At 48.6% G+C, this 17,338-nt stretch overlaps 1 protein-coding gene across 2 annotated transcripts; it reads right to left on the minus strand.

Moving 5' to 3' along the window:
* Positions 1-122: 122 nt before the first annotated feature.
* DCTN2 (dynactin subunit 2) lies at positions 123-13,717 on the minus strand. Of its 2 annotated transcripts, XM_055578505.1 has the most exons (15): positions 13,526-13,717; positions 12,575-12,643; positions 4,621-4,717; positions 4,400-4,461; positions 3,915-4,013; positions 3,485-3,645; positions 3,144-3,294; positions 2,772-2,837; positions 2,525-2,563; positions 2,269-2,346; positions 2,104-2,175; positions 1,796-1,898; positions 1,591-1,682; positions 485-567; positions 123-282 (listed from the first exon to the last, which is right to left on the minus strand). In XM_055578505.1, exons 1-15 carry the CDS (start codon positions 13,559-13,561, stop codon positions 270-272), a joined length of 1,221 nt encoding a protein of 406 aa, XP_055434480.1. In that variant the 5' UTR covers positions 13,562-13,717; the 3' UTR covers positions 123-269. The 2 variants fall into 2 exon arrangements, with proteins under 2 accessions (XP_055434480.1, XP_055434487.1); XM_055578512.1 differs by having other exon boundaries at positions 123-567; positions 13,526-13,716.
* Positions 13,718-17,338: the final 3,621 nt, after the last annotated feature.

Below are 17,338 nucleotides of genomic sequence, written 5' to 3' on the forward strand. Positions count from 1 at the left end.
TTCTTTTGTAAGAACAGATTATAATTTAAATCCTTCTGTGGTAGAGAGTGCTTAGACTGTCTGTTACGCTGTGTATGTCTCTCTCAGTGCTGCCTCTTCCCCAGGAAACAGCAGAGGCCAGACAGAGTACAACAGCATTTAATGGTCAGAAACAGTTGTACAGTATTACAGTCAGCCACAGAAGCTGTGCTGGAGGACAGGACCCAATCCTCCCCCACACCAGGCAAAGCAGTATTGGGCAGGAGCTGGCATGTGGCTGGGCCACGTCCTCATCCCTGTGGCCTAAGGGGAGACCACCATTTAATATCCCCAGCTTCTACTACTCTTCAGAGGAGGGGGTGTAAGCCCCACATGCAAGAAGCCCTTGCCCCCAGTGTCAAATGGGACACAAGAGTTATGATTAAGGGGAAACCCTGTGTAAGGTATTAATGGAGTTCAAAGGGGTAGGGATTACCCCTGTCCTCCATCACCCAAAGGTGCTCACTTTCCCAGTTTCTTCATCCTTTCATCAATGTTGGCAAAGTTCCCCTCAATTGTGGACAGGTTTTCACGCATCGTCGTCTGCACCTAGAAAGCGAGAGAGCTACTTTACTGTCAGGTTCAGGTGCTTACCTGGGTGAGGAACTGAAGAAATGCTCTTAGAGAAGACAGAGACATGCAGGAGAACTCCCTGGTGGTCCAGTGGTTAGAATTCTGCACTTTCACTGCTGGGGCCCAGGTTCAGTCCCTGGTTGGGGAACTAAGATCCCACAAGCTGCACAACAAAGCCAAATTAGAAAAAAGAAATGGAAACAGCTTGTGGGCCCCAGAATGGGAAGGTGACTTGGAGCACCATGGACCTAGCACGGCATCTGCTAAGCAGGCAGGCCTCTTAAGAATTCCCATCCTGACTTTAACCAGAACAGTCCTTTCATCTGTTTTATGTACTGAGGGACACATAGGATTTTGTTGAAGTAAGGGTTTCACTCGTCCAAAGTTTTAGAAAACTGCTCTGGAGGAAGAACACACCATGCCAAGCACTTTATCTTGACAGTTCTGTGATGCCAGACTCCCAACTGTAGTGCTTCCCCCAGCACTGAGAACAGTGCCTCCGCCAGAACCTGAGGACTTGCTCTGTGCTGGGCACTGCTTAGAGAATGGAGAGGTGACGCTCACAGCTCAGCATCAGGAAGGAAGGGGCAAAACCAGGCGGGAGCCTGGCTCCAGATTTCAATGCCCATGTTCTGTCTAGTGTGCTGTGCTCAGGAACATCTGGTTGAGGACCCAGGGAGGATAAAACCCAGCTGAGACTACAGAGGGAAAAGGTAGGTTTTATAGGAAGAATGGAGGTTTACTGAGCTCTTACCAATTTACTCATATTACTTCATCTAATCCAAATAACTCTGAAGTAGGTATAATTTGCCAGATGGTGAGGTGGAGGTTCATAGGTTAAATAAGTTGTCAGATGTCCCATGGCAACCAAGAAACAGTATGGAGACTCAAACCAAACCCCTGCCACACCACTGTGCCACCAAATGGGCCACGGCAAAACCCTCTGGAACTGAAGCTGGAGAACCTTGCCTGTGTGTGCTGGGGAAGGGAGGCACTCACCTGAGTCAAGAGGGTGGCATTGTCCTTGAGGGAACAAGCAATCATTTGCTGCGTGGTATCCAAGTGTGTCAGAAGCTGACCAAACTGCATGGCTGTGAAAGGTCAGAACGGCAGGCATGGCGTTAGAATCCAAGATCAGAGGGAAGGGAACAAGAGTTGCTCACTTGCCAATTTCTCTTGACACCCCTTGTGGCTGGCCTCCCACCTTGTTCATGCAGCTGCTTGATGGTGACAAGTCTCTGTACCAGCTCAGGAAGGGAGGCGGCGATGGGGCTCCAGCGCTGTATGGTTTCATACAGCTGGTGCACCTGGAGGGACACCACAGTGGCCAACCTTCAGCCAAATACACACCATTAGGGTGAGACAAGTGCAAGCTGGGGCAACAGGGAAGCAGTGCCTTATTTCAGCTGGTAAGAGCTTATGAGGACAGTGGCCTGAGGATTCAGTGCTCTCATGCTTTGCTCTTCCCAACAGGAAAGGGTATGAAGATGGGAGGAAAGATCTCTTCCTGACCTTGCTCTGTGTATCTGCATCCTCTACAGAAGCTTTATGCTTGGCAATCTCATTCACTTTTCCCAGCACACTCTGAAAGCACAGATTTTAAGGTTGATAGTAAAGGCATCAAAGGTCTTCCAAAGTCACTAGCTGCCTGTAATTCAATTTGCCTCCACTTAATACCTGTAACCGAGCCTCCACTTGGTCCAAAACTGCAAGGTCCAGGGCGCCCACCTTCGCCTGCAACAGCTCTACAGTATCCTGGGGGCGGGGTCAGGACAAGTGTCATGAAGCAGACAGAATCAGACTAGAAGAGGCCACCTCATATTCCACTGAAGGTAATGAATAAACAGCTACATATCCAAAAACAATTTCCTAAGCAAACCCAATCCGGATATCCCCTCTGTCATCCAAAGACTCCAGTTCCTTTTACACTCACCATGAGGCAGGCTCCCTGCAGACCTGCTGAAAGGGGATTCTGATGGGGAAAAGAAGCAGAGAAGTCAGTGGTTCTCATCTCTCCAGGTGATTACCACCTTCTCCCATCCTTTCTGGTTCCAGCAGGCAACTGCTGGCTGCTCCTGTAACTGGAACCTGTTCCTGACTCCTCCCTGGACTCTGTGGAATGCTGTGGACCTTAGGGCTCAGGATGTGAGGGTCGGAACAAGTACAAGAGAGCACCTGACCTGAGCATCCTGATCACAGTGTACAGTGGCTTCCAGCTCTGTCAGGCGCTTCTCGAGTTCTGCCACCTAGGGGAGGAAAGAGGGGAGATTTGCCATCCACCTACCTCCCTTCTGCTGCAGTGGGAGGTAAATCCTGCTCTTTGCTGGTCTGCTTGCCCTCCCCTCCTCTCTCCCCACCACTCTGCCAAGGGATTTCTTTCTCTGGAACATAGCCCTAGTCACGGTCTTAAATAAGACATCAAGAGGAATCAAGCATTCCCAGCACCCTCTCCCCAGATGTGATTCCTTGGAGGGCAACAGCAAAGTCTCCAGAGCCACGTCTTCCCTGGCTTCCAACATCACTCACACACACACACACACACAAAAACATACTTTGGCAGCTTGAGAGAACTTGTCCTGCTCAGGCCGAGAATGCAGTTCATAAGTGACCAAGCTGCTATCTGGGGGGGTTCCACTGGTGGTCTTGCCCCCTGAACCAGTCCCTTTGCTGTTCTTTGTTGCTTCCAGCTGCAGCAGTAGGCGCCTGGATCAAAAAACCAGCAATATTATCACGACTTGAAGGATGTGGGTCAGCCCAGTCACTTGTTTCTGCCTCAGGGTCAGCACTAAGGAACAGCTAGGCCACCTCTCCCCTTTGCAGCCCTGTCAATACCTGGCTGGAGTCCCTCTACACCCCAATTAGCAATGATTTCCCAGCAAAGTCTGGCACCCACTTAGCCAGAGCTCCATCGGGGTCAGTAAGGTTGATTGCTGCATCTGGTCCCAGCAGCTTCTCCAGATGGGAAGCAACCAGCTGCTGCTTCAGGGCGGCCAGCTGTTTAGCCAGCACCACGGGGGTCAGCTTCTCCTCAGTGGCTGATTCCTTCACTGTTGTCTGGTATGAAAACAAATAGACAGTGAGGGGTGCTAAGAGTGAGTCAAGAAAAAAAATAGATCAAGACCCTTAAAGACAGCTGTGGCTGAAAGTCACTGGGCTGCTCCTTACCCACTTACAGCACTAACTATAAATTCATGTGCATTCCCAAACTCTGAAAACCTCAGCCCCCTTAGGGAGGAGCTTAGGGAATTTTTCTCCTCCCGCTAGGAGGCCTTCCTCTTCTATGTAAGTCACAGCAGAAAGGCGAGAGGGGAGTCTATAGTTACCTTGATTTTTTCAACTTCAGTTGTCAGCTCTTGGACCTCATGCAGTAGTCTCTGGTACTTTTGCTGGGGTGTCTCCTTCACTCCCAGACCCTCTCCAAGCTAGAGAGCAAGCACAGACGGTGACATCACACCTCCTAAAACAGGGAACCTCAAGAATGTATCAAAAAAAAAAAATCAAGAATGTATCCAAACCCAGTCCAAATTTGTAAGGGTATCATATCCAAACCCAGTCTGAGTTTGTAAGAGTATCATACCCAACTAAGAATCCACCATCAACCTCACTCGAAGACCTGCAGAGAGCTGGAGGCCTGGAGACACTCCATAGCCAACAGCAGGGGGACAAAGCATCCTCCCCTGCATCCAGCTGGGCTTCTGAGGACCCCCAACCAGAAAGGAACCCAGAATCCCACCTATACCCTGCTCCGTCTTAAATGCCCACTGGATAGGATCGCTGCACTATTCCCATCAACACACAAACAACAAACCATCTCATATTCTCCAGATTCATATCCCGTTCTTTTGGTTTTTCCAATTCGATCTGAGAAATCTGCCAAGAAAAGAAGATGGAATTGAGGTCCTGATCAAGACCCACGGCAGCCATGATCTCAGTGACTGTGACGGCTTCCATAAGACAGCTCTTTCCCCAAAGCAAATGTCAGTGAGGCCTGAGGTCAGGCTTCCCCATCCAATTTCCAACCAGTCTCACCAAGTCCCTTTGTGCCCACTCTCTTGTCTTTGAACTTGTCATAGGCAGCATTGGGATTGACAATGATGTGCTCCACACTGGTACTCGTCAGTTCCTCCTGCAGAAACAGGTAGTTCAGGCCAGGGGCAGATTCATTCCCACCCTAGAACTTCCCAGAGCCTCCCCAAATCCCCAAACCATTAGAAGACTGGGCTCTACTCTCCCAAGGGGAAAGAAGGATGGCTCCAATCCAAGCTATCGACCCAGGTTCACCCTAAGAAATGAAAGCTTCCTGGTAAATTTGGAGTGTCAGTTGTATAAATATTAACACCCTGATTCAACTGGGAACAGAGGCAGCATAACCTCCCCACCCATTCTGTACATAAGCCTTCTCATCCCCTCCCCTTCCCCAATCCAACTGGGCCCTCCCAGTTATCTGGAACGCATGCACTCAGGGCAAGAAACCAACCTGACCTCTTTTAACCTCCCCCTCCCAAAAGTAAATTTCCTTGCTGCTGAGGAAGTCCATTTTCAAGCTAACCTCCCATCCTTGCTGGAGGGAAAGAGGAGCAATCAGGCTACTAGCTCTTGAGTATTGGAACTTGCATGTGCTGCTAAAGGGAAGATAACAGCTTTTAGATACAAAAAAAGGTTGGCAGAGGACCTGGCCAGATGCCATTTCCAGACTGCCATGAAGTCAGGGAATTCAAGGGATAGAGAAAAGAGGCAGATACTGTGTTATTTTTTAAGGGACATCTTAGAAGCAACAGCATAAGCTGTATCTGTTTGACAAGAGTACCCATCGACAAAGGCCACAGGTACATTCTGAAACAGAGAGCCCTGCTTCTTCTCAAAGAGAAGCTGCAGCACTTGCCTCTTCTCCCTGACCCTCTGCTGTTTCTCAAGCACTGAAGCTCTTCCATGAGGAGGGGACGTGGTAAACAAAGTGAAAGAAACTTCACCCTAGAAACTGAGGCAGAAAGGTTCTCTCCTTACTAGGTATCTGTTAGCGGTTCAGAGTCTAATAACTACACCAAAACCAAGTCCTCCAGACTGCATGTCTCTCCCTCAATTGTCAGCAGTCCAACAGGTCTCATCATGCTTCTGGAGAAGAGGAAGGAGACCTGGAAAGCCTTTTTCTTGGAGTGGACATCACCTTCTACTGGAGGAAGGCAAAGAAAGTCTTCTTTCTTTTAACCAGAACAATGGTTCTCAACCCTGCCTGCACAATAGAATCACTTAGAAAAGGGGTGGGGGAGAAAAGAGGGATGGGCTCACATCTGTAGATTCTGATTGAATTGTTCTGAGGTAGGGCCAGGGTAGTAGGCCAGTTTAAAAGCTACCCAGGTCATTCTAATATGTATCCAGGACTGAGATTCTCTGTCAGTGGGTACTAGGGGTTGATGGGGGGCGGGACAGTTTATGATGGAGAGACATGGAGAAAGAGCAGCAGACACAAGCTCCACCCTTCATCTCTGCTCTGCTATTACCCAAGGAATCAGTGTGAGTGGCAGTTTTATAAATGAGGGAGGAGGCAGGTAAGGAGAAAATATCAACTGTGCTTTTTACCTCTTCAGGGAAGTGCTGGGCAGAGGGGCAAGAGCTAAAAAAGATTAAGGGAAAATAAAAGGTTTCAATGTCCCATATGAAAGTGCCTAGGGGAAAAAACAACTGAGTCACAAATTCTCTCAATCTTCTCTGAAGTGTTATGGCCAGAGCACCCACTGGTCAAATAGCTGTGGTCTCAGGCCTCTAAAAAGTGTGTGTCTGAGACGGACTCATGTTTAGGAAAGAACATTACCCTCTCTCAAGTTCACCCTCAAGAATAAGAATATGCCATTTCTTCCTCTGACAATGAGGTAGGGGGAAAAAAAAAACAAACCTCTATAAAAGGCATAGTCTACAGACTAAGGAAAGCAATCACAGCTACCATTTTGTTAAGCCCTTACTATGGGCCAGGCACTACGCAGATGAGAACATACTTTCTTATTTAGTTTTCTAAAGAGGGAATGTGTGGAGTAAAAAAGGGTCACCACTAGAGTGTGAGTGTCAGAGCTTCTGGACATAGCAGGGATGGTCAGTGTTTCCATCTTACTAGTCCTGCTGCAGGAGCACGTCCTGGGGCAGAAGGCCTGCCCAGCACTGGCACCCTCCTGGAGCCTCTCCGAGGGTGCGGCTCCAAAGGCTCAGGTGGACAGCACACTTGAGCCCTTCAGAGGCACCGACTCTGCCAGTGTCTTGGAGGTCTGGGGGCATGGGCTGGAGGTAGTGTCATTACAGTGATTCATGAGATGGGAAAAGGTCAGCTGGGGTTGGGGCTGAATAGAGGAACAGAAGATTTAGTAGAGACAAAAGGACAGAGAACAACTGCCCATCATAGCACACCCCGTTAAAAAGCAGATGAAAGGTCAGGCTTCTTACCAGCTCCTTGTGGTTTCCCCAGAGGTGAGAAAATCAAAAGAGTTAAAAGGAAAGGGATGGGGAAATGGGGGTGAGGGAGGGAAAAAAAAAAGACAAAATTGTTATTAGCAAATTGTCACATGCACTACATGATAGTCTTCAAATATACTGCATCACAGGGCCCGCGGGGAGCCTAGCAAAATCTGGGGCCTAGCCAGGAAATTTCAGCTGGGGTCACTGCATACCCCAAGAGAAAGAAGAGCTTGGGACCCTTTCCTCTCTGGTGGTCAGGATGTCGTGAAGCTTTGCCGTGAACAGCAGCAATTCAGGATTACCTGGGAACTAAGGGTTAGGTGTTGCGAGCCAGTGGCATGGAAGAAAGTGGGGGCAGAGAAGGCTGGGGGAGGCAGGGAGAAGCTGTAGAAATGGCAGAATGTGAAGCAGAGGCTGTGGAGATAAGAGTCTGAGGGCTTGTAGCTGATTGAGGGTCCATGATTCTCAAGGGGAGTAGTTCATGGCTCAAGTCTTCCTGTCTCTCGGTTTCTCTAGTTTTGAAGAATTAGGCATGTGAATGGCAGAATCAATCATAATGCGGGTACTTACGTAGGTGGTTTCATGTGACTTTGTGTTAAGCAGAACAAAGTGAACTTTCTAGATTACAGATGGTAAGTTCAATGAAATGAGAAGTACCTAACTGCAGCCCCATCCTCATTCAGTTGCCAGAGGAGAGGCAAGGCAAATCCTGGTCCCTTGTGTAGTCTGGTGTGTTTGTATCCATCTTGAGTGCTTGGAAACTCACCCTACACTCTGAGGGATCCAGAGCAACTCTGCCATGACGTGCTAGCACAGAGTCCAAAAGACACCCAGATTCACAGCTACCAGACATGTGCAGAACATATTTCTTCAACCCTCTGTTCACAGGGGTTGGAGGGTATACAATGGGGAAAAGTAAGAGTCTTTCAAAAAGAGGTCTTATTTTAGCCCAAGCCACACACATACGGCTCCACTTCCAAGCAAGACTGGTTAAAGAATTGCCAGGAAAGGACGGATATATGTGTATGAAAAGACATGATGGGATAAAAACAACTACATTCTGCCCCAGAGATTTCAGCTAGATGCATCAGAACTTCAACCTCTAGCCCAGCCAAGACTCCTCTCTCAGTTCAGGGCAGAGGTGGATCCAGGTCCTGTGGTCTAAGGCTGGGATGTCTCTGCAGAATACACTTTACCTTTCTCTTGCCTCACCAAGATAAAACCAGCTTGATTAAAAACTCAAGGGAAAAGAGAGGACAATGGGCCATAAGTTCAAGTCCAAGTCATGAGGAAAAAGCAGAATGGGGGAGGACAGAAAAAATTTAAAAAGGAAAAGTGGTATATTAATTTGTAAATCATATATACCACCTCCAAGTCTGATCTACGGGTGGGTTGGGAAATGAGATTTTTGGGATAATGTCTGTAACCTGGAGTAGTTACAATCACTATGGGAGCTTACTACACCCAGCCAACTTGATTAGAATTCTAAGTGCCTTGATCCCAGGTACATGACTCCCCAGTCCCTCTCATTAATAACCTCCCAGACTCCCCAGGGCTGTTTGGCTAAGTGGCTGTGCCTCAGAGGGCAAGACTTGAGGTTCTAGATCAGAAACGGGAAGAGGTCACTGCCGCTCCCTTAGCCTGTTCAGGCTCTTTGCCAACACCGCAGCCAGGGGGACTTCAGAACCATGAGGACAAGGAAGATGGATACAGCTGTAGAATAAAACTGTCCAGGATGGACCCACACAGTGCTGACCATCCAACAATTTCTAAAGGAGGGGTACAGAAACAGGAAGACTTGTGGAAGCACAAAGAATCCAAGTTAGTCCCTTAAAATGCATATAACATCCCTTTCCTAGCCCATTTACCTTCCTCTAAAGGCTTAGCATAAGGGAATATTAAGATGAAGTTTTCATCTTAATCAGGTATAATCCACACACTGCTAAGAAGTGAGGACTGCTGCTGTCCCCCTTGTTCTTAACCCTTGTCCAGAATGGCTAAACGTCATTCCTTTTCTCTTAACTCCATTTCAGTTTATGGAGGAGAAAGGCAACCCCCTTCCAACTCCTACTCTTAAATTCCTCATGTCCAGAAGTGTTCTAGTCTCCATGTTTCTATCCCATCCTCCACTGGACAGTTTTATTCTGCAGACCTCACAAGGGGAAGACACAATGATTCATGAATCATAGTTGTGTTTCTAAACCTTGATTAAGAATCTTTAACCATGAGGCCAGCAGGCCCCTTAGTGACCCGGCTAGAGATGCATTAGAATTTAAAACAATTAGCTGCGACAATAGCACAGTGACAGAGCATTGCATGCGAGATGGCAAATGAAAAAAAACATGCAGAGAAGAAGCACTGAATGGTCTTACTTGTGCAAACTAGTGTCCAGGCAAGGTGGTGAGGAGGGAGGATGGGGAAGCATTAGGAAAAACTCCGGTAAGTTCAATGCGCCAACAGTCAATGAACACAATCAAGCACACTCTGTGATATCCCGAACTGTAAGGGAGAGAACTTACTATTTCCCATCTCAGGCTGGTGGAGGCTCTGGCATCATTTACCCTTTGGAGAACTGAAGCCCCTGCCAGGGCCCCACCAAGCTAAGGCTAGGTCATTTCCCCTTCCACAGGGCATCAGGATAGGTGTGGCACAGAAGGAGGAACTAATCCTGTTTCTAGCAAGTTTTCTAAACTTACTCCCCCTTGCTCCAGCACTTCAAAAGCAGGGAGCAGAACGCCTATACAGACCCAAGTGTAGCCTGTGGGCTCAGTGGGGAGGGAATTCCAGCTGGGAATTAGCTTTCCTGACAAGACATTTTAAGAAAAGTTTCCAAAAAGCTCATGGCCCAAATCAACCCAGGAGTATCTGATATGCAGAGGGGATCCTCCTACACTGAGGAAGAAAGGGCTAGCCTGTGTGGTTTTCTGGCCCATTCACTTTAGAATATTTTAGCTCCTGCTAAAATTGTTTTAAAGGGATAGCAGGAAAATCAGGACCATTTTTACCTAAAATAAAACCTTCTACTATTTCCTCTTCCATCCTTCCCACTATGGGAATTGCAAACTTTTCCGTTTAAGTTAAACTAGCAATTACAATCTTTTGGGTGTATTACAAGGTATTACTTCCTTCAGCAGCCTGATTTCTTCCATAGTGGAGCGATCAAAGGAAGAAGGTGAAAAGACAGGGAAGGTCGTCAATAACCTTTGACTACTTCTTTAAATAAAAATCTGGAGACTGCCCTGAAAGGTTCCATTAAGAAGTTGATCAAATTGGTTGTCTCCAGGGAGGAACTGACCATTGGCAGGCAGCAGTGGGAAGAGATACTTTTTGTTCTATGTACATATATTACCTATTTTAAAAACTAATAAAATTAAAGTTCCAAATAATCTGGAGACTAAGACAGAGCATGCTCTTGCTGGAGTTAAGAAGGTGACTGAAACCTCATGGTTCAGCCACAATAGCGGTGGTGTGCAGTGTGACCCATACTGGGTCTTGGGAAGGTAAGTGAGAAGGGGACCGGCTGTTAGTGAGAATCCAGGCCTCAAGGAAATGAGGATGCTGGATTGTCTAAGTACAACCAACTGCTCCTCAAGTTGCACACTTACATCAATATTAAGAGCAGTGGCAGAACCATTAGTCAGCTGACTTCCCGAAAGCTGCCCTCGTAAGGCCCACAGGGACATGCAGGGGCCAGAAACATTAGCTGACATCAGGAAACATCTCAGGTCTCCCCCACTCCCACCAGGGCTCCTGAAGTACCTGAGAGTCTCCTGACCCTACTCACTCGTCCCTAGTGATAGTGTCATTCTGCTGAGCCTTAGGTGATGGAGGCAACTTAGCTCCTCGTGTTTACCATCCAGTTCTTATCTACTTCTATACTGGTATTCTGGCTACATGCTGCAGGAAATGGACATCAGCCCATCAGCCACGCCACTGGATGCTACTAAAATAGGCTGCTCAGGTTCAGCAGGGAGAAATAGCCAATCAGGGCAGAAGAGTCAGGTTCTTCCATGCCTGGGATGAAGGTAATGCTCCTTTTATTAAGAGATAGCCCATGATTTCGAAAGGAAAATTACAATTTATTTTTTGGTTTGGAAAGGGGACTGCTATGATATTAGCTGTTTGATCATGGTCAGTGACAAAGGGACAAACTTCCATTCATTATTTCACCATGAAGGTTTGATATTTTATAGGCCCTAGGCCAGAGCTGAACAGTCTCTGAACTATGGTAGCAGAACGGAGTCCTCAGTACATATACTCCTGCCCTCTGAGTCAGAGACAGCTTCCTAACAAGATACCTCTTAGAGTGAAGGTGCACACCTAGGCCCTGAGCAATGACACCATCTGCATTATCTCCAGATGCTCAAGCTTGGGGGACAGACTGCAACGCCAGCAAGTACAGAAGCAACAAGAACACACCACTCAGAGAGGGGACAAGGAAGGTGTTCCCCACAAAGAAGGAACCACTTCCACATGGGGGAATCAAATAAGGAATAAGTGAGTACGCCAAGCCATACATTGTAAGCCAGCAACCAGCGTTCTCCAGAACTAACAAGCCCCACAGACGTAGCCACAGGACTCACAGACACACATACAGAGAGCCTATTCCCACTGACTCTTAGTCACCACTTTTTTGAGATCTCACACCATCAAGGTGACCCTAGCCCAGCTCTCTTTGCAAATTATAGAATCTAAAATACATCCTATAAGACATGTGAACAGATCTTTGCTCCCCTTGGCACTTACGCTCAGAGTTTCCACTATGTTCACTTCATTCACTCAGTTTTTTCTTTCATGTTTCCTATATGTATACTAACTCCATTAGTCTGGGGGATTTTTGAGGGCAGGGACATTTTTTCCTCTGTACTGCACAAAAATCAACACAAAATGAACACATTCAATAAACAATGCTAAGTGGTTTCCCTTATGGTTAAAATGTGTCCATAGCTAATTCCTTCCTCTTGAGTTCTTCCTGAATCTGAAAGTGCTATCAAGTCCTCTCCTCTGCTAATATGAAACATTTATGTTCTTCCTCAAATTCATTCTGCTCTGACCAGCTCTCTTATCTTTCTGAAGTCTCCAATTCATTTTCCTTGCCTAGTGGATTCTGGATACTCACGTAAAAGAGTATTCCTCTATACTTCAAAGTCTAGCTTGTTAGGATGTTAATGAACATTGAGTGAGAGATATATATTATGAAATAGAAGGTCTAGGTCTTAAACTAATGCACTTTTTAAGTACGCAGGCTTCATGATTCATTACCATGGACTAGCACTACCAGGGCTAAGTCACTAGCACCCAGCCTGTTTTGAGATATTTCAATTTTATTTAAAAGGCCTAAGAATCAGGCCTCTTAGTTTTAATTCCACTGACCTGATTCTCCTTCCTGGCATTGCTCATTTGCAAGTCCTGCAACCTACATACCACTCAGGCTGGGTTGGCATACCCGCTTATTGCTGTGGCTTGCCAGAAAAGGGAAAGGGCCTGCCTGGGAGAGAGAGATCAGAATCCACAGGAGTCCTGAGGCACCACATAATCTTACCGCATCAAACTCTGCTTGATCATCCTCAGGCAGGTCGCTGGTTTCATAAACATCTGGCTCGTTCCTGGCCTGCAGGTAGAAGCAGTGACCATCCAACCTCACTACCCAGCACTACCCAGCAACACCCCTGACCCCACTCCATTTGAACAAGTTAACACAGAAGTCAGGCTGTGATGCCAGGATTCTGCCCCTTCTTTAACCTGCCGGGTGGACTGCATGTCATTTCCCATGTCTTAACAGGGGTGGGGATAACAGTGGAGATGACTGATGGTAAATGGTGAGTGTTAAGTGATGACAAAGATGTTGCCCTGAATCTGAAGAATGACGGGTACTGGGCAATCAGAAGTAGGAGAGGAGCCATCATTAGGCCCTGCACACACTACCCTGGCACAAGGGCTGAGAGTGACTCAGGACCTTAGTACACAAGGTCCTATTCCAACCCCCCACCTCGTGAATGCAAGTAAGGCAGCACAAAGGGAGGTACATGCCGGCATGTGAGGGGCTTGCGAAGGTTCCCCAGAGGACAAGAGTTCTCTATCTGGGGTTCTGTCACGGTAACCTCCTCACTCTTTGCTGAGTGAAGGCCATCACCAAATGGCCTGGTTTGTGTGTCTGAGGTGGGGGTGAGGGGCTTATGGGAATATCTGGGGAGAAACGGGAGGTGTAGACACGGATGGTAATAAGCACTAGAGAACAGTGCTAAGTGCCTAGAGACCATTTCTGGGGGAAGAAACCGGCGATTGCCGGAAAGGGGCCTTGTAGGCCTTCGCATAGCCCAGCCCAGTCGGGTCGGAGTCCGAAGGGTGCTGGGGCCGGTCAGGGAGCTAGCGGCAGGAGCCCTCGGGGCTGAGGAGGGGTGCAGGCGGGAAAGGTCACGGGTTGGTGTCTGTTGGGGGTCTTTAGGAGGTTGGGGGCGCGGTCTTGGGGAGCCAGGGCCGGCCGTGTACTCACAATGCCGGGAAGGTCGGCGTACTTAGGGTCCGCCATGGCGGCGGCGAGGCAGGGTTGGGGGACCGGGGCCTCGGCAGAGCCGGGGCCGGTGCTCGGGTAGGGGAGAGGATGGGTCCTGGTCCGGGTTAAGGCGGCCGCAAAGGGAGCGGCGGAGGAGGCGGAGGAGCAGGAAGTCTCGCGACAGGAGTAGTACAGGGGAAGGGTGAAGCAAAAGTCGCGAGAACAGCCCGCTACCACACCCCTGGAGAACCAGGGATTGGCGAGAACGAGGCCGGGAATGAGGTAATGGCAGGAAACCGCCGCCTAGGATTGTGGGATATGCAGTCTTGGCCCACCCGGTTTGGGCGGGGACCGACGTTAACGCGCTTTGGGAGCTGTGTCACATAACTTATTTTCTTTCGTCTTTATAGCGAGTCTGTGAAAGAGCTTTTACAATTCCTGTTTTTCGGTGGATAAATTTGTTGTTCAGTCGCAAACTCCTGTCTGCTGCTAAGTCGCTTCAGTCGTATCCGACTCTGTGAGACCCCACAGAGGGCAGCCCACCAGGCTCCCCCGTCCCTGGGGTTCTCCAGGCAAGAACACTGGAGTGGGTTGCCATTTCCTTCTCCAATGCATGAAAGTGAAAAGTGAAAGTGAAGTCGCTCAGTCGTGTCCGACTCTTAGCGACCCCATAGACTGCAGCCTACCAGGCTCCTCCGTCCATGGGATTGTCCAGGCAAGAGTACTGGAGTGGGTTGCCATTGCCTTCTCTCAACTCCTGTCTAGCTCTTGGCAACCCCATGGACTGTAGCCCGCCAGGCTCCTCTGTCCTCCACTATCTCCCAGTTTGCTCACATTCATGTCTGTTGAGTCGGTGATGCTATCTAACCGCTAGCCATGTCAAGTTCCCAGAAATTAAATGACTGGGTAAAAACAACACTACTAGGTATGCTAAGGCACAGCCAGGGCTTTGAAACAACAATAAGTAAATTTAATAGCGATTTAATTATGTTGGGAATGAGAAAGTTAACTAACCTCAGGTTAGGGCTGTCAGATAAAATACAGAGCACTTAGTTAAATTTGAATTTCACACAAACAACTAGTAGTCTTTATAGTATAAGTATGTCCCATAGGATATGTAGGACATATACATAAAATGGACACATTTTACTATTTTATCTGAAATTCAAATTTAACCAGGCATCCTGTTTTTGAATCTGGCAATTCTACCACAAGTTAATAAATAAACACTTGGTAGCACCCTCTGTGCTCTTAATCCCTTCCCTAATTCTGAAGGAGGTCAGCCCTGGGATTTCTTTGGAAGGAATGATGCTAAAGCTGAAACTCCGGTACTTTGGCCACCTCATGCGAAGAGTTGACTCATTGGAAAAGACTCTGATGCTGGGAGGGATTGGGGGCAGGAGGAGAAGGGGACGACAGAGGATGAGATGGCTGGATGGCATCACTGACTCGATGGACGCGAGTCTGAGTGAACTCCGGGAGTTGGTGATGGACAGGGAGGCCTGGTGTGCTGCGATTCATGGGGTTGCAAAGAGTCAGACACGACTGAGCGACTGAACTGAACTGAACTGAATGGTTTTCAGACTTTTGAATTTCACAGTTTAGTACAATTAAAACAATATCAAACCTTTTTGAGGATAGGCATAGTATTGCTACTTTTTTATTTTGCCAAGTAAGTATTTGCCAAATCTATTCTCTACTAGTACCATCATTACTTAGTAGAAAAGTACAGAAGGACATACAGTACTCTCAGAATAAAAGATATTCCTTTGAAACAACAAATCCAGCTTTATGAAAAACCTACCGCATTCACATTGTGTAGTGTTTTTTTTGCCGGGAGGGATCCATGCACAGTAAACTTTTGTCTGACCAGAGACCCTGCATTGACTAGTATTTTGAAACCCCTTCACTAAGGATATCATCCTGGAGCCCCTGGGGGCCTAAGGTTGGGATATTTCCTGAGCTTGCAGGATGCTGCAACAATTAGAAATAGTGCCAGACCAAGTGACTGGAGAGATGCCTGTTTTCCTGAGTTTAGAACTCATTGTCATTCAATGTGTACTCTCCTGGCTCCTCCCCAAGCCTTTCTCTCCACAGTGCTACTGCCTTGCCATCCAGTTTCTTACGGTGAACCCCTTTCCTTTAGTTTCCTTAAGATTAAGGTAGGTTAGGGGTATATGTCCAACTCGGAAACCCCTTTTGCTGTGTTCTGAGTGGTTAGGTCTTGTTTGGCAGGCCATCATTCTCTCCTCCTTGCCTCAAGTGACCTTAGACACTTACCAGGCAATTGCTAGGCAGAACCTCCCTCCCTCCTTCCTTCTTCTCCCATCACCCTGCTCCTCCCCCGGCCTAGAGTCTCAACTCCTGCAGTCTAACTCTGTTGGCCAGCAGAGGCCCTGTGACGTGGAGAAAAATCAATCTCGCCAGCTTCTAGGTGGTTCTGCCCAGGGGCTGCAGCAGGAATCTGACCGGAGGGGAGGAAGGACATGGAATTTCTAGACTTGGCTCTCTCTCTCTCTCTCTTTTTTGCCAGAGAAGGGGGAGAAACAGAAGAAAGGCCTGAGAAAGGGGCTGGAGTGTTGGGACTGTTCAACAGAGTATTGCGACAGGAAACATACTCACATAGGTGCCTAAACCTGCCTGAAGCCCAAATGCAGATGTCAGCTCTAGAGGTCCTTTCTTCAAGCCCCTCTGGTCTTACCCACCACCATCATCTCTCCTCCATCACTGCTTTATGACTTCCTCCCTCTTGCAAAAGTTCCTCTGGGCCACTACCATCCCAGCCCCAAACTATGAGGCAAAAATGATAATTACCTGCTTTTGAATTCTGAAAGACCAAAATAGGACCCCGTTAGCTCAGTTGGTAAAGAATCTGCCTGGCAATGCAGGAGACCCAGGTTCAATCCCTGGGTGGGGAAAATGCTAGGGAGCAGAAAATGGCAACACACTTCAGTATTCTTGCTTGGAGAATCCCCATAGACAGAGGAACCTGGCAGGCTACAGTCCTTGGGGTCGCCAAGAGTCAGGCCAAAATAGAGACCTAGTGGGGACCTGGTATCTATGTTGGGGAGAGAGTAGAGTCCTTTTGGATGTAGGAGGGGAAGGAAAGAACCAGACTTTCCTTGACACTCCTCTTTGAAAAATGGACCCTGGACACCCACCTCCATAGAGGTACAAGTAGCTGCCCCTGAAGGTTTGAGTGAGCTGAGGATTTTTGAGAGCGTTGTGGGGAAAGAGAGGAGGAGACGTGTGCTGCCAATCTGGAGAGAGGACTGTGATAGAGGTGAAGGATGCCCTGGAATAAAGGAGGTGTGAGCGCTGTTGACTCTACCTCCGACGGGGAGACAGGCCCACCTCAGATCCCTTAGCCCTTCCAGGGGGTTGGAATCCGAGGGAGGGACAGACGGGTCAGGGTTTGGAGGGTGGGACCTAGTGAGTGACTTGGGTGGGGAAGGGGTGTGGACACGTTAGTCTCCGAGCGTCAGGAGTGGGGAGAGGAGGCAAGAAAAGAGCAGAGGTGCCACCGTCCGTCGGTGGGCGCCGTGGGGTGGCAGCCCCCAGCCAGGGAAGCCCCGCCCCGCTCCTCCGTCGCCGCCCCGCCCAGGCCCGCAGCGCGGCGCTGCAGCGCGAGGGGCGGAGAGGCAGAGCGCCGAGAGAGGACCAGACGCCCAGGTCGCCCGCATCCCGGTGCCGCAGGAGAGAGGAAGCGCGCCTCGGCCCTGCTCCCCAGCCTTTGCCCGGGCGCCCGCCTCAGATTTCTGAACCCTCAGAGACAGAGCACCTGTCCTCCGCCTGGGCCTTAGCTGAGCCCCT

This window comes from Bubalus kerabau, chromosome 1, assembly GCF_029407905.1.
Source record: "Bubalus kerabau isolate K-KA32 ecotype Philippines breed swamp buffalo chromosome 1, PCC_UOA_SB_1v2, whole genome shotgun sequence".
Classification (NCBI taxonomy): domain Eukaryota; kingdom Metazoa; phylum Chordata; class Mammalia; order Artiodactyla; family Bovidae; genus Bubalus; species Bubalus kerabau.

What these genes read in the sequence shown, in the direction of transcription:
- DCTN2 (XM_055578505.1), bottom strand. Translation starts at nt 13,561, where the DNA reads ATGGCGGACCCTAAGTACGCCGACCTTCCCGGCATT. An exon ending in AATCTGGAGAATATGAGATG is followed by an intron (nt 4,014 to 4,399) that starts GTTTGTTGTTTG and finishes CTTGCTCTCTAG; the next exon opens with CTTGGAGAGGGTCTGGGAGT. An exon ending in AGTTCTCTCAAGCTGCCAAA is followed by an intron (nt 2,838 to 3,143) that starts GTATGTTTTTGT and finishes TTCCTCCCCTAG; the next exon opens with GTGGCAGAACTCGAGAAGCG.